Source organism: Triturus cristatus, chromosome 6 (genome assembly GCF_964204655.1).
Source record: "Triturus cristatus chromosome 6, aTriCri1.1, whole genome shotgun sequence".
Taxonomy (NCBI): Eukaryota; Metazoa; Chordata; class Amphibia; order Caudata; family Salamandridae; genus Triturus; species Triturus cristatus.
In genome coordinates, this window is record NC_140589.1 from 1,775,510,714 (window position 1) to 1,775,526,177 (window position 15,464).

The 15,464-nt window shown below is 47.5% G+C and overlaps 1 protein-coding gene across 2 annotated transcripts in view; it reads right to left on the reverse strand.

The window, feature by feature from the left end:
* Positions 1 to 291: 291 nt before the first annotated feature.
* ZNF395 (zinc finger protein 395) overlaps positions 292 to 15,464 on the reverse strand; it is a 96,801-nt gene continuing 81,628 nt past the window's right edge. Inside the window, exon 10 of one of the 2 annotated variants that reach the window (XM_085613067.1) lies at positions 292 to 6,579. In XM_085613067.1, coding sequence (XP_085469193.1) covers positions 6,468 to 6,579 — 112 coding nt within the window. In that variant the 3' untranslated portion in view covers positions 292 to 6,467. The remainder of the gene's footprint in view (positions 6,580 to 15,464) is intronic. The other variant, XM_085613068.1, reaches the window with a different exon arrangement.

Here is a 15,464-nt window from a genome sequence, read left to right on the forward strand (position 1 = left end):
TTCTGAGTATCTGGGGAACAGCTTGCAGATTTAGAGCACCAATATCCACATGTCACATTAAAAACTCTTTGAAATCTCGCAGATTGGACCTGTTGAAATGTGACAAAAATGCAGACTTCATCGGACCCAGTAATTCCTAGATGGTAAAATACCACACTTTACTTAGAATTCCGATTTCTGCGCAAGCATGGGTGCACGCAGGAGTCAGAAAAACACTATGCCCCTCATAAGCAAGGCTAAAATCTGTAAAACTATCATCTTTGCTCAAGCAATTGAAATTTCCACCAGCACTCTTTTTCCCCCGCAATTTATTTTGTATAAAATATATCTCAGATTGCTGTAAAAACATACAATTTCACATTTTTGTATTACAATAAAAATAATACTTGGAAGACAACTGGAATAAACAAATCTCCAGCAAGACATAGAGAAGAAAAAAATCACATGCACTTGTACATCACTGCTACTCCAGGGACATTTTTACATAATAAATGTTTCTGGAATTCCTTTTACTTTACAAAAAGCAAGAAAAGCATTTTTAACCCAATATATTCAAATCGACGAAGTTGTCCATGAAAATGTCACCTTTTCGTGTGTTGGCTTTTTACAACCTCTAGAAAAGAAGAATGTGTTGATCGGGCCATGAATCCTTTTGCACTGGAGTGCTTCTTAAGATGTTCTTGGCAGGCTCTTGGGCCCACACCATGGATGTGAAGGGTGATAACATGAAGGGCGTGGAGAGGAACAGGGGCACAAAGAAGAATAAGCAGTATCAATTCATCCCTATAGTATGAAAAATTCATACACTGTGTGAGAGTAGCTCCCAACTTCCATTTTTGTTTTTAATTTGGCATACTACGAAGTTGAACTTCAACCCATAACATTTCACACATGCGACCCATTTGTCAACTTCATCTTTCACTTGCAGGTGGTCAGCTGGAATTTGAGAACTAAAAACTATATTGTTGAATGAAAACTGATGCGGCAACTCGAGTTGGGATATCTAAAGAGGCAGAAGATTGGTCGCTACATATATCTATGAAACCTCCATCAAACTTCATGAAAGCGGAGTGGACGGGAACTTTTATTTAAGACAGAGAAGCCCTAAAACTAGCAGAAGGTGTTTTTTTCCTACCCACCTCTACTAGCCATATTTGACTATGTTCCATTTCCCTGGGAACCAGAAAGATACTACACGCAACCTTCGTCCTCTCATGCTGCACCTTCACCCTCTTTAGTTCAATACGAGACACAACTAAGAAAAGGTCAACATTTTCATATTTGCACATGTATATTAATGTGCATGCCCAACGGGAATCACAAATTGGGTCAGAAATTGTACAATATTTACAAATGTTACAAAAGTCCTTTATAGGCTGATGTTTATTCCCTGTGCCCTCCCTTTCCCCTTAAAGCAGAACTTCCCCCCACCCTCAGACAAAATCACATGTCATGTGGCTCCGTAAAAAAAAGCTTTCAGTTGCAAACTACTGGGCTTGAAAGAATAATAATGTTGCCACTTCCTTACCACTCAGACTACCTGCCCTAAATAGTTGATCACAGGCTCGCACTGATCATATACACATTCAGCAGCCACCTCCCCCCAAAACATCAAGATGATCTAATTTCTTTAACATACAGATGTCAAACCTTTGAGAGTCGCCTGCTGCACAGGTGTATTCCTGTTTAAGTTTGAGGGTAAGATGGGTTTTTGCCATTAGCATTTCGCTTTTAATTAATAGAAGTATTTGTTAAATTACCATGAATCGGAAGCATACATTTTTAGGGAATAATGTCGCAAGTAGGCTGCAGCCCCATTTAGTTTGTAAAAACATATTAACCTTACCAAATACTTATAGAAATATACACTTGGCTAAGAACAAATTTCAAAACCTGGCGCGTAATAAAATGCCTGACAAAAAACATGAATTCAGACAAACTTGAAACTGCGCGTAAACGTTTAACCGCTCCAGCAGTTGGCGGCGTTGTTCACATTGTGAAAGAAATTTCATTGTCTGCAATAGTTTGTTAAATTCAAATCAAAAATCCTAATTCAGATTTTTTTAACATAAAACAGCCAAGTCACTTTTGCTCAAAGTGCAAAAAGTGAGAGCAAACAAAGAACAATCTCCTAAATACGTTCAGTGGCTTAAAGTTCTTATGCAAAATTGTCGGCCATTTTCTGCCAGTGAGCAGACACTATGAAAATTGCAGAGCGGCCAACTGTAGAGCACCTTGTTTACATACAGCATTTTCCATGAATTTTCCTATTTGTATGCAAATTAAAATGAATCCATGTCACCTGGAATGGGAAGTAATTCTTTTCAATATAGAATTGCACATACTTTATTTGCATTGGGAAATACAAGCAACTACTGGGCAAAAGCCATGTGAAGTTTAGAGAGAGAAGTGTGTAGGGAGAAATCAGCTGGTAAATTGTCCAAGGAAACTATGGTCTGACTACAACCCTATGAATTTAAATGTTGGCATAGCAAAATTACTAACAAAACAAAATATTTTACATTGATAACGTAGTGTTACTTATCCTCTTTGTATCCAACTACATGCGTTAAACAATTTTATAAACAGTTCTATACTAGAGAAGGTGAAGGACAGGTTTAATTAAAGTATTAAAGATATGTACAAACTTAAAAGCGTATTCTTATCCGATGCACTGTGCCCAAGCAGTGGTCATCTGGTATACCTAGGCAACCAAATACACATTAGCTCTCTATATGACGTAGATGTGATTGTCACTATTGAAATTTCAGATATGTTCAGCTCGGTAGCTAATTGAATCAACCCCGAACAAACAATTTGTTCCGTGACAACCTGTGCTGCACAGATAATTTCCTATTTGCCCTTCTTGCATATTGCGTTGCACCATATGTTCATTTATTTGTAGGAAGCGACGTATGTACCAATATACAAACCAAAAGGCCCATTAAAGATGTTAGCACCAGTGCTGGAGCAGGCAGTAAAAGCAGTTTAAAAAGCACCAGGATTTTTGAAAATAAAAAATATGACAACAGTTAGATTTTCAATATGTTTGTAATAATAGGCAAAGAACCAATGTCTCACAGGGTGGCTCCCTGCACTCCTATTTCTGCAGCGTCCTTCCCACATTTAAGGGATGTGTGCCCGGTACAAGCACAGGTAGGAGTACATTAGCACAGCGTAAGCAAAAAGAAATTTCTCTTCCTATACCACACTGTCCACGCAGACAGAAAACTGAGGCATCAGGCGTGTTTCCCAGCGTTAGGGTCACCTTATGTGACGGTAAGTGTTGACAACAAATCCAAAAGCTCTCGCACCAACCAGATATAACCCAAGGACGTCCACTAATGTCTAGATGGTTTAAGATCCCTTTGCCATTAGAGGATTTCAAAAATCCTCAGGAAGAATATTACCTACTTAACATGGAAGTAGGATAGCACCATTGGAAAAAGAAATGTAGCTCGAGTTGTGAGAACCATTTTCTCCTTATGAGACACTTTATAGGGTTCATCAAAGTAGATGAATAAAATCTCACTTATTCTTAGCTAATGATTTCTAAGCTGCCAGTTTATGGTAAAACGATAAAAGGGATGAAAAGGCTTATGAGGCAACAATGACACAATCCATACCTCAAACAAGATGCGGTCCTCAAGCAGCAGTATACAAATTGAGAAGAGACTGATAAAATGTAATTGCAGCTTCGAAGAGTAGAAGAAGACTGACTCCTTGGCCTGTGGGCAGCACTGCTTTTGAATGAGACTTTCACTACTGAAGCTATGCATCTCAACTGGCCAAGTGTTGAAGGAAGGAAAGGCAGCGCCTTGCATTGCTGGTGAAGGGCTCCCTCCTCAAACTGTAGACAATTTGCAACGAGGACGGTGTGTTCTCTTAGTACTGGTGCAATGCGGTCAGTTATGCTTTGTTCTCATGGAACAGGAAAAAAACAAAACCTTTAGATGACTTCCGGTACTCAGGCATGTGTTTATTAATTTACACTAACCATATCAGAGCTAGAATAAAGTAACTTTGGGACACAACTGAAAGTGCGTCTGGTGTTCAGTACCAAGAGCTTTTGGTAGAGAAGTTTTAGGCTGAATAGGTTCCTCAGGAAGAAACACAAATGGAACCAGGCTCTGTTTTCAACAGATTAATCAACCCTAGAATGAAAGTGTTGAGTCCAGAGGTCTGCCTTCTACATGCAGACTCTTCCCAGAACAAAAAGAGCTGGCTAGGAAAAGCAGGTTTCTAGAAATAAGTCCCTGTGAAAAAGTGTGCTTACTTTTTCTTCAGCTCTTCAACTAAATCCTGGAACTCTGTTGGAGGACATGGGCCAAAGAGGTCTACATCAAAGACCTAGCTGTAACACTTACAGGTAGAATCTGGGTGCACTTGGTGTCCAGGTTTCAAATAACCAGTAAACGAGAGGGACACGCAGAATTAATCTGTATTGGGCAATTCAAGCGACTACCCAGCAAAAGGCATCTAAACAGTGTCTTGTTAACTGTGGGAGGGAGGATCAGCATTCTTTGACCCCGGTGGCCTGTAGCTTAAGAGACAGCAAAGGAAGAAACCGGTAAGGAGGATCTACAAGGAGAAACTAAAGAATAATTCATGCCAGTCAAGGCACACCCGAGATGTGTAGGTGCAGGGCCACTTCACCAACCACAGATAGGGGGTGGGTTGCTTGAAAAAAGTCAGGCTTGCAGGAGTGTGGGGCAGGTCACAGCAATGGCTGGATATGCACCCATACCTCCAAACTGATGGTCCTATGCAAAAGTGATGTGGTCTCCTCACACACCAGGTGGATGTCTGAGATGTCAAGCGCAAAATTAGGGAGAAGGAAAAGATCCCAGCCCGTCCCAAGTCCTGCAACTCCAGTGTGTGATGCTTATTAAAGTGACCCATTCTTGTGCGCTGTGTCAAAATAAAACAAACTGCCAGCTGAAATGCCAATCCAGTAGTGCACACTCTGATGCCATGGAGCACTGCTGAACTGTAATCTCATCGGTTGAGATCCTTAGGAAATGAAATCCAGGATTATTATTAACATCTCAACTTGTCTGCACTGTCGATGCCTTAAAAGGCACGAAAGAGAGGTGTATTCCTGCAATCATTATGTCAGCTGGCTTTCTTCATCACCTGGAATTGGGGTTTCTCCCCACTGCTTTGAGCTCATTTCTGATCAAGATCGCTGTGTTCTGCAGAGGCAGCAGCCAAAGGAGGAGAAAGGAGATGTTAGATAGGCCTCACCCATGTCACGGAAGTCATTTAATACCATAGACTTAGGCGGCAGAGAACTTCACTCCCATTCCTCAAGTCCCTTTGTCCCAATCTTCGATGAGCAAAAGAATGAAAGTGATAAAACTGCGACACTAAACCAGTCGTGAGTCACTACGTATTCATTTATCTCCGCGATCGAAGAGGCACCAAGCAAAGGAAGGCTTTGATGAAGTGTGGTTGAACAACAGAAGTAAACTGCATGGTTCATAAGATGATCCACTATGTGACCAACATGTTCTAAAATGGTACTCAATATTTTTACATTAGATGTTCTTTCAAGTATAATCCGCCCTTCTGCCATGTTCTGCCCATCACGCCACCCAATCACACAAGTGTGTTTATTCATTTACTCTTACCAAGTTAAAAGTGATGCAGATTTTAAAAGAATATTAAAGTTAGTGATTTAACCAAATCGTTCCCCCGGGAGATCAGGCGAACTGTGAACAGAGTTCAAAATAATTCATCGAACAGCGTATGCTTTCCTAGATCTGCGACACTGGGCCCCCACTTCTGGGGTCAGTGAAAATCTCAGTGCCCACAATAATGCAGCATTCCGGCTTTGCCAAATTATATATAAGCAGAGCAGACAAGTTAAAACTTTTTATGAAGTACACAATTTGTCTGATATTGAAATAGCCTACGAATTTAAAAGGACCTACATCTGAAAAATTATTTAACACGATTAACTTCGGGTTTACATCATTGCACTTGGATTGTGCGAGAATTTTTTAGGAGCCACTCCGACTTCGAGCTGGAGAGAAAAACTGCACTATAGCCTGGTGGTTTCCTTGTTCTGTGCACTTCCCCACTCAATCAAACTCCAACACACCTGCCACTTTCATACCTGGTACTGAAACCCAGTTTCACAAACTTGTGTCAGGACAGTAGGTCAATGGATAAAACTCTTTTAAAAAACTTTGGTCCCTGTGCCACCACAAAACACATTACTAAAAGGAAATCCCGCCAGCATACCAACTTTTTTCTGATCAGCTAACTATATAAAAGGTTAAAAAATGGCAAACATAAAACATAACAAAGATTTTAGAATTTACATCTGAAAAGTTCTCCTCTCCGCCCACATGTGAAAAGCGTCCAATAAAGGCTCCATGGAACTTGGCGCAGTAGAGTTAGAATGAGGAGCCTTGGTGTGCAGAGGGCGGAGGAAGGGGTGTGCACTTTGACACAATCACTCAGTCCAAGAATCGCTGACACGCTTTCTTCCACCTGCAGGCTGTGCACCACTGGTTTCGGTGCTCAATCCCATAAACTTTGCGACACTTTTTTGCTTCACCACGAACTTTCCTGCAGGTTTAAAAAGAGAAAAAAGCTAAGGTCAAACACTGATGCAAGAAGCATTTCAGAATATCCAGTATTTGATCATCTATGCACAGTGTAAAGGATTGCCTAGAGTATACATTTTAACAATGATGTTCTACACTGAATTTGAGACGGACAGTGCACACGATTATTTTCATTCTAAAACAGCAGATTTAAGTCAAGAAGATCAATTGCAGTTTGTACAATTGCTAGTTTTCTGCAATTCACAAAAGTAGATAGATTTCCAAGACTGCTCCTGGATACTTAGTTTTTTGGACAGTGCACCCGGCAGAACTTTTTTTCCTCCCTGGTTTTCACAATTCAAATAATTTCCTGGTTTTCCGCTACCTCTGCAAAGTTTTCGCTCTGCTTAATCCAGTCAAGTCAAACATGACCTGGGAAGTGAGATTCATGTTATTTGCATTTTTATGTCATAACCATACACTGGAACACAAGTAGCAGAATTGTTCTCTGCAAGTTTTATTTTGCATATTTATTCCATGCACAATGGCACTGCAGAGGAGAAGAATAGAAATGGTTATTTATCAGAATGTGTCGTTTTGGAGTTTGAAAAATCTTCTGGATTCACATGTTGTGCATTATTCCGCCATCTAGAGGTTGTGTTTGGAAAGGAAAATGCTACTTACCAGTATGCATCTGTTCTTGGCATGTAGAGCTGTAGAACTGCATCCTTTTGCATAGATCGCCATCTGGTGTTGGGCTCGGATGTTTGCACTTTGTTATTGTAGAAGTCTTTGTAGTCACGAGACAGGTGACTCCTCCTTTGGTTAGTAGTGCGCATGGGCATCAACTCCATCTCCAGATTGTTTTCGCCATAAAGGGTGATGATGGAGTTAGTTAGAACTAGAAAAGATGTCCATGTGTAATGTATCTAAGTAAGATAGTACTGCAACACATTTAGGTGTCTGGGGAGGCGTATGAGGATCTACAGCTCTACATGCCAAGAAGAACAAGTTACTTACCTTCGGTAACGATGTATCTGTAAGAAACATTAGTTAGTTAGATTCCTCACCTTAGAATATCCCCAGGCGTCAGACTGGATCCGGAAGATTTTTCGTCAGCAATACCCCTTGCGCGTCGCTAGGCGTCGTCTGCGGCTCCGCGTCCGTCGTCGGCGTCGTGTGCCGGAATGACGTCGTCGGAGTACTTAGACGCCGCCCTCGCGCGCTGACGTCAGTTCTTGTACATAGCTTTCCGCGCCAGGAACGCAGAGCCATGCAAAGACCGACACTGGTGCCAAAAATAAAATCTAGGGGCCTGAAAAGGATAACCTTAACCCTAGATGTCAGTTCGCAGAACGGGGAGGATGGGTGGGTCGGTGAGGAATCTAACTAACTAATGTTTCTTACAGATACATCGTTACCGAAGGTAAGTAACTTGTTCATCTGAAAGAAACACGTTAGTTAGATTCCTCACCTTAGAATAGATACCCAAGCAATACCATCCCCGGTGGTGGGTCTGCGAACCAAGATCACACCAGAAAGTCCTGGAGGACAGAACGGCCAAAGAAGCCATCCCTCCGGACTTGGCTGTCAAGGCAATAATGCCTGGCAAACGTGTGTAGCGAAGCCCACGTTGCCGCCTGACAGATGTCCTGCAAAGGGACACCCCGTCCCAAAGCAGTAGTAGCCGCTGTGGCCCGAGTAGAATGGGCGCGCAGCCCAACAGGAGGGTCCTTTTTTGCCAAGGAGTAACAAATTTTGATGCACAAAACGACCCACCGAGAGATGGTCCGTTTGTGCACGGCTTTCCCCTTCTTAGCACCCACGTATCCAACGAAAAGTTGGTCGTCCACCCGGAACTGCTTTGTGCGGTCCAAATAAAAGGAGAGCGCACGTTTTGGGTCCAGACGGTGGAGCCTCTCCTCCTCTTTGGAAGGATGCGGAGGCGGAAAGAAGGTGGGCAAGGTGACAGACTGCCCAAGATGAAATGGAGTCACCACTTTCGGAAGAAAGGAGGGACGAGGCCGAAGGACAACCTTGTCCGGATGAACAGAGAGAAAAGGAGGCTTTGAAGATAAAGCCTGGAGCTCACTCACCCGTCTAGCCGAGGTGATGGCTACCAGAAAAGCAGTCTTAAGCGTCAGCAGACGAAGAGGACAATTATGAAGAGGCTCAAAGGGAGCACACATTAGAAATGTGAGAACAAGATTCAAGTCCCACTGAGGCATTACAAAAGGGACAGGAGGGAACGTGTGAGTAATGCCTTTTAGAAAGCGTGTAACTACAGGGGACTTGAAAAGAGAAGGCTGATCAGGAAGCCGCAAGAAGGCAGAGATGGCAGCAAGATAACCTTTCAGGGTGCCCAGGGCTGAGCCCTGCCGGGCCAAAGAAAGAAGAAACAGTAGAACCTCAGAAAGAGGGGCGGAAAGGGGATCCACAGCCTTTGCTGTGCACCATGCCACAAATTTGTTCCACCGGCAGCCGTATACCGTCTTTGTGGAGGGACGCCTGGCTGCCAGAATGATATCACAGACTTCAGGAGGCAAGTCAAATGGCATCAACTGCCGCTGCTCAATCTCCACGCATGGAGGTGGAGGCTGGACAGGTTCGGGTGGAGGACCGTCCCCTGCTGCTGCGACAGAAGATCCTCCCGAAGGGGCAGACGTATCGGAGGATCGGTCAACATACTGAGTAGCTCGGGATACCAGTACCTTCGTGCCCAATCCGGAGCCACCAAGATGACTTGGGCCCGGTCGTGCCTGATCTTCTTCAGCACTCTGGGCAGAAGTGGTATAGGCGGAAAGGCGTACAACAGACCGCAACTCCACTCGTGACGAAAAGCGTCGCCGAGCGAGTGCCGCCTTGGAAATTCCAACGCGCAGAACCGCTGACATTGCGCGTTCTCTTCGGTGGCGAATAGATCTAACCAAGGCTCTCCCCACTGCTGAAAGAGACCTTGCGCCACTTCGGAGTTCAGACGCCATTCGTGATCCATCATGCACCGGCGGCTAAGTTAGTCTGCTCTGGCGTTCAGAGAGCCTGCCAGATGTTGAACCACTAGGGTGACGCCCTGGTGTTCCAGCCATGTCCAGAGGCGCAGAGCCTCCTGACAAAGGGTCCACGACCCCACCCCGCCCTGTTTGTTGCAATACCACATGGCGGTGGTGTTGTACGTGAACACCTGCACGACACTTCCCCTGACAGAGGGAAGGAAGGCCTTCAGTGCAAGTCGGATCGCTCTCAACTCCAACAGGTTGATGTGGAGACGAGACTCCGCCGGAGACCAGAGGCCTCTGATCTCCGCCTCTACCATATGGCCACCCCATCCCAGGAGGGACGCATCCGTCACTACGACATGCTCCGGTTGGGGAAGGAAGAGGCTCTTGCCCTTGACCCAATCGCGGTCCGTGAGCCACCACTGCAACTGCTGTGCCCTCCGAGATCAAGACATGGTCGGACAGGTTGCCGTGATGCTGGGCCCACTGAAACTTCAGGTCCCACTGCAGAGCCCGCATGCGCCGCCTGGCGTGATGCACTAGTAGGATGCAGGAGGCCAACAGCCCCAGAAGCCGCAACACTAGCCTGACCGAAACCCAGGATAGAGGCCGAAAGATGGGAATCAGGGCCTGTATATCCCGGACCCGCTGTTCCGATGGATGGACCCGGAACTGCGCCGAATCGAGAACCGCTCCGATGAAGAGGAGCTTCTGAGAGGGACTCAGGTGTGACTTCGGCACGTTGATGGAAAATCCCAGCAAATGCAGGAGATCCGCCGTAGTCTGGAGGTGGGAGACGACTGTCTGGGGCGAGCCCGCCTTCAACAACCAGTCGTCGAGATAGGGGAAGACTGGAACCCCTGATCTCCGCAGATGAGCTGCGACCACCGCCATCACTTTCGTGAACACCCGAGGGGCACTGGTGAGGCCGAAGGGGAGCACGGTAAACTGAAAGTGCTCTTGGCCCACCGTGAACCGCAGGTAACGCCGGTGGCCCGGCAGGACGGGGATGTGGAAATATGCGTCCTGCAAGTCCAACGCTACCATCCAGTCTCCGGGGTCTAGGGCAGCTAGAACCTGAGCCAAAGTTAACATCTTGAACCTTTCCTTCCGGAGGAAGGCTTTGACGTTCCGGAGGTCCAAGATAGGGCGTAGGCCCCCTTTGCCCTTCTTGGGAACCAAAAAGTAGTGGGAATAACAACCACGACCTACTTCTGGGCTCGGAACGCGCTCGACGGCCCCCTTGGCCAAGAGGGCCGAAACTTCCTTGTGGAGAAGATTCAAATGATCCCCCGAGATACAGTGGTGCTGCGGTGGCATGGCTGGAGGGGTCGTCTCGAAGGGGAGGGAGTAGCCCCTTCGGACGATTTGCAGCACCCACCTGTCCGATGTGATGGACCGCCAGTGGAGCAGGTGATGGCGAACTCTGCCGCCCACTGCCGTGGAATGGGCCTGAAAGCTCGGACTAGGAAGGCTTTGAGGCGGATGCTGCCGGGGTGGATGTGGGCTGACCTCGTCGTCCTCCAGAACCGCCTCGGCGGAAACCACGTCCGCGACCGCGCGCAGGTTGGTTCTGCGGCTGGTGGCTAGGCGCACGTGAGGAGGCACCCCTTCCTTGGCCACGAAAGGGGCGAAAGGCGGAAGTTTGCGACCGCGGGGCCGAGAGGCCCAAGGACTTGGCCGTAGACCAGGAGTCCTTAAAGCGATTCAGCGCACTGTCCGCTTTCTCGCCAAAAAGGCGAGTGCCATCAAAGGGCATGTCCATGAGAGTGCTCTGGACATCGCCCGAAAATGACGTGGACCGCAGCCAGGCGTGACGTCTAAGCGCCACTGTGGTAGAAATGGCCCTACCCAGCGAGTCCGTGGTGTCAAGCCCACATCGTATAGCATGTCGCGCGGCATCCCTCCCATCGGCCAGAGCCTGGGTAAGTCGTGTCCGGACCTCCTCCGGACACAGGGGCAGCACGTCCTCCACCGCATCCCACAGAGTGTGGGAATAACGGTCCAAGAGACAAGCGGTGTTCAAAGACCGCAGGCCCAAACTAAGGGAGGAGAACAGCTTCTTGCCAAACTGTTCCAGTCTCTTGGAACCCCGGTCCGGCGGGGCGGTCGGGAAAGAGGATTGGGAGGTAGAGGCCTGGATAACCAGGCTCTCAGGGGTAGGGTGTTGGGAGAGAAAACTGGGGTCGCCCGGAGCAGGGTGGTGGTGCCTGGCGACATTCCTGTCCACAGGAGGAACTGTGGAGGGCTTGGACCAGGTGCCCTGCAGAACGTCAATGAGGGCCTCATTGAATTGCAGCAGAGGCTCAGTGGAGCTTGCTGCAGACTGAAGCACCTCAGTAAGGACGTTAGTCCTCACAGCCACGGCAGGCAGCTCGAGCCCAAGGGCTGCGGCCGCCTTGCGCAGCACCACAGAGAAAGCAGCGCCCTCCTCCGAAGCCACAGTCGGAGGAGAGACAAATCCAGTGTCTGGAGAGGTATCCAGGCCACTGGCCTCCCCCAGTTCATCTGCCCAGTCCTGGGACAGTTGAGCCTGAACGGCCATAGGATCCTCGGATCCCTCCCAGTTGTCCCCATCATCCGATTCCTGGTATACAGGAGAAAGTAACGGAGCCGGGCGATAGACATAATGTGTCTCTAGCGGCGCCGAACGCGGCGACCATCGACGCCGTACCGGCGCCGGGCCCGGAGTGGGACTGAACCTGGGGCTCGACGTCGAGCGGAGTCGACGTCGGCGTCGGGGGTGGTACCGGTGTCGACGCCGGCGGAGGAGGCGTGACGAGGTCGACCGGCGTCGGCGGGGACTCGGGAACGGGTCCCTCGGGCGCTTGCTGCGCCGGGGCCGGAGCCACCGGCAGGCAAGGCAGCCCAGTCGGGTCCGCGGAGCCAGGTTCCTCATGGCCGAGAGGAAGGCACTGACCTCCGCCGGCGTCGCGTCAGTCCCAGGGACCGGAGGGTATGGGGACTCCGCCGGAGCCGCGGGGGTGGAACCACCCTGACCCTCGGCCGAGTCGCGCGACCAGCGAGGGGAGTCCGAAGAGCGGTGTCGCCTCTTGGACTTCTTGGAATGCTTCGACTTACCCGAAGACTTGGATCCCGACGACCGATGGTGACGTCGGCTGCGGCTCCACGACCGATCCTTGGACCTCCTCCTGGACCGGGATCGAGAGGCGCGCGGAGCCGAGTGGCGAATCTCGAGAAGCTTACGGGACCGCTCCCGTCTAGCCTTCGAGGTCAGGGCCTTGCAGTCCGAGCACGACTCAGCGTCGTGATCGAGGCCCAAGCAGTAAAGGCACCGGCGGTGATGGTCTGTAACCGACATCAAGCGGTCACAGTCAGCACAGGCTTTAAAACCAGGCATCCTATCGGCACCGGAGTCGAGACAAGATCAAAAAGGATCAAAAAAGTTAGTCAAAAATTGACTAAAGGGGTAGCTCTCCCGATCTGCGCTTACTGGCGCGGAAAAAAGAAGAACTGACGTCAGCGCGCGAGGGCGGCGTCTAAGTACTCCGACGACGTCATTCCGGCGCACGACGCCGACGACGGACACGGAGCCGCAGACGACGCCTAGCGACGCGCAAGGGGTATTGCGGACGAAAAATCTTCCGGATCCAGTCTGACGCCTGGGGATATTCTAAGGTGAGGAATCTATCTAACGTGTTTCTTTCAGATCAGATGCATACTGGTAAGTAGCATTTTCTGTTTGAGGCATATGAGCTGTAGATCACATACTTTTGCATAGACTAATCAGCAGTTACCCCGTTAGTGGTGGCTACCCGTATGTGTTGCAGTAGTTTGAAAAAGTGTTCTTAGTACATCCTGGCCCACACTAGCTTGTTGTTTTGCCTGCACATCTACACAGTAGTGTTTTGTGAAAGTGTGCGGTGTAGACCATGTTGCGGCTTTGCAAACGTCATCCATGGGGATGTTTCCTATGAATGCCATGGATGCCCCTATTTTGCGTGTGGAATGTTCTCCAGGGGAATGGATAATGCATGCTTTGCTTTTTGGTAGCATATTTGAATGCATTTAATGATCCACCTGGCAATTCCAGCTTTTGATATAGGATTGCCCTTGTGTGGCGGTGAGAAAGCTATGAAAAGATGTTTAGTTTTCCTGAAACTTTTTGTCCTTTCAATTTAGTAAAGAATAGTTTTTTTGACGTCAAGCGTATGAAGAGCTCATTCAGCTACTGGGAGCCAAACAGACTGGTTAAGATGGAAAGCTGAAACTACTTTAGGTAAGAATTTAGGGTTTGTCCTAAGAACCACTTTGTTGTGATGTATTTGCAAAAATGTTTCTTGTATGGTTAATGCCTGGAGTTCACTTACTTTCTGAGAGATGTGATGGCCACAAGGAAAGCTACTTTCCATGTGAGGAACTGTAACTCACATTTATGTAAATGTTCAAATGGGGGACCCATGAGCCTAGTAAGAACAATGCTTAGATTCCATACTGGAGAGGGTGGAATTCTGGGAGGAATTATTCTTTTAAGACCTTCCATGAATGCTTTGATGGAAGGTACCCTAAATAATGAAAAGTGTTGTCTGTTTTGTAAGTAAGCTGCTATAGCTGCAAGATGTAATCGTATGGATGTATATGCCAGATTACATCCTTGTAGATAATATTTTGAGTTGAAGTATCTAGTGGATTGATTGTGTGGTTATTGCAGTATATAACAAATCTTTTCCATTTAGCTGCATAGCATGCTCTAGTGGTAGGACTTCTAGCTTCTTTAATGACGTTCATACAGTCTGGTGGGAGACTGAGGTAACCAAACTCTAAGACATCAGGAGCCAGATCGCTAGGTTCAGTTGAGCTGGTTCTGGATGTCTCATCTCTCCATGGTTCTGTGTGAGAAGCTTTGGGAAAGGTGCAGCTTTTGGTGTAGAACTACTGAGAGTTCCAGCAGTGTCGTGAACCATGGTTGTCGTGCCCATGTTGGAGCAACTAGGATCATTGTGGAGAGACTGTTGTTTGAGCTTGCGCACCAGTAACGGAATGAGCCGGAGAGGCGGAAAAGCGAACGCAAATCTGCCTGACCAGTTCATCCATATCGCATTGCCTTTGGACAACGGGTGTGGATACCTGGAGGCGAAGTTTGGGTATTTTGTGTTTAAATGTGTGGCAAACAGATCTATGTGTGGGTGGCCCCACATTTGAAAAAAAACGGATGAAGAACTTGCGGATGAAGTTCCCATTCGTGAATCTGCTGTTGTTGACGACAGGGGAGATCCGCAAATTGATTGTGTATCCCAGGTAGATGCTCTGATAGAGGTATATCTTTTGAGGAATGGCCCATCTCCAAATGCACTGTGCTAAGCGTGAAAGCTGCAGAGTGTCCCCCCGGTTTTTGTATATAGTACATTGCTGTCATGTTGTCCGTCCGAACGAGGACAGTTTTGCCTAGGATATGTTTCTGAAATGACTTTAGGACTAGAAATATGGCCAGTGACACTAGGTGAGTTTCTGTTGTGGGGCCCACATACCCTGAATGGCGTGGTTTAAGAGATGAGCTTCCCAGCCGGTGAGCGATGCATCCGCTGTTAGTACTACTTGTGGAACAGGGTCTAAGAACGGCCGCCCTTTGGAAAGATTTTGTGTGCTCCACTATTGCAAAGAGCGATATGTGCAGCTGTCCACCAACACCAGATCTGTAAGATGACCCTGAGCTTGGTTCCACTGTTGTGCTAGACATTCTTGGAATGGACACATTTAGAGTCTTGCGTAAAGGACAATTAAGATGCAAGAGGCCATCATCCCTATTAACTGCATGAACACTCGAGCTGGTAGTGAGTGTTGCGGTTGAAATTGTGTTATGAGGGCTTGCATACTGGCTATCCTGGCTAGATTGGGGTATGCAATGAAGTATCTATTGCATCTAGGGTGTGGGACGGTTGGAGATGTGACT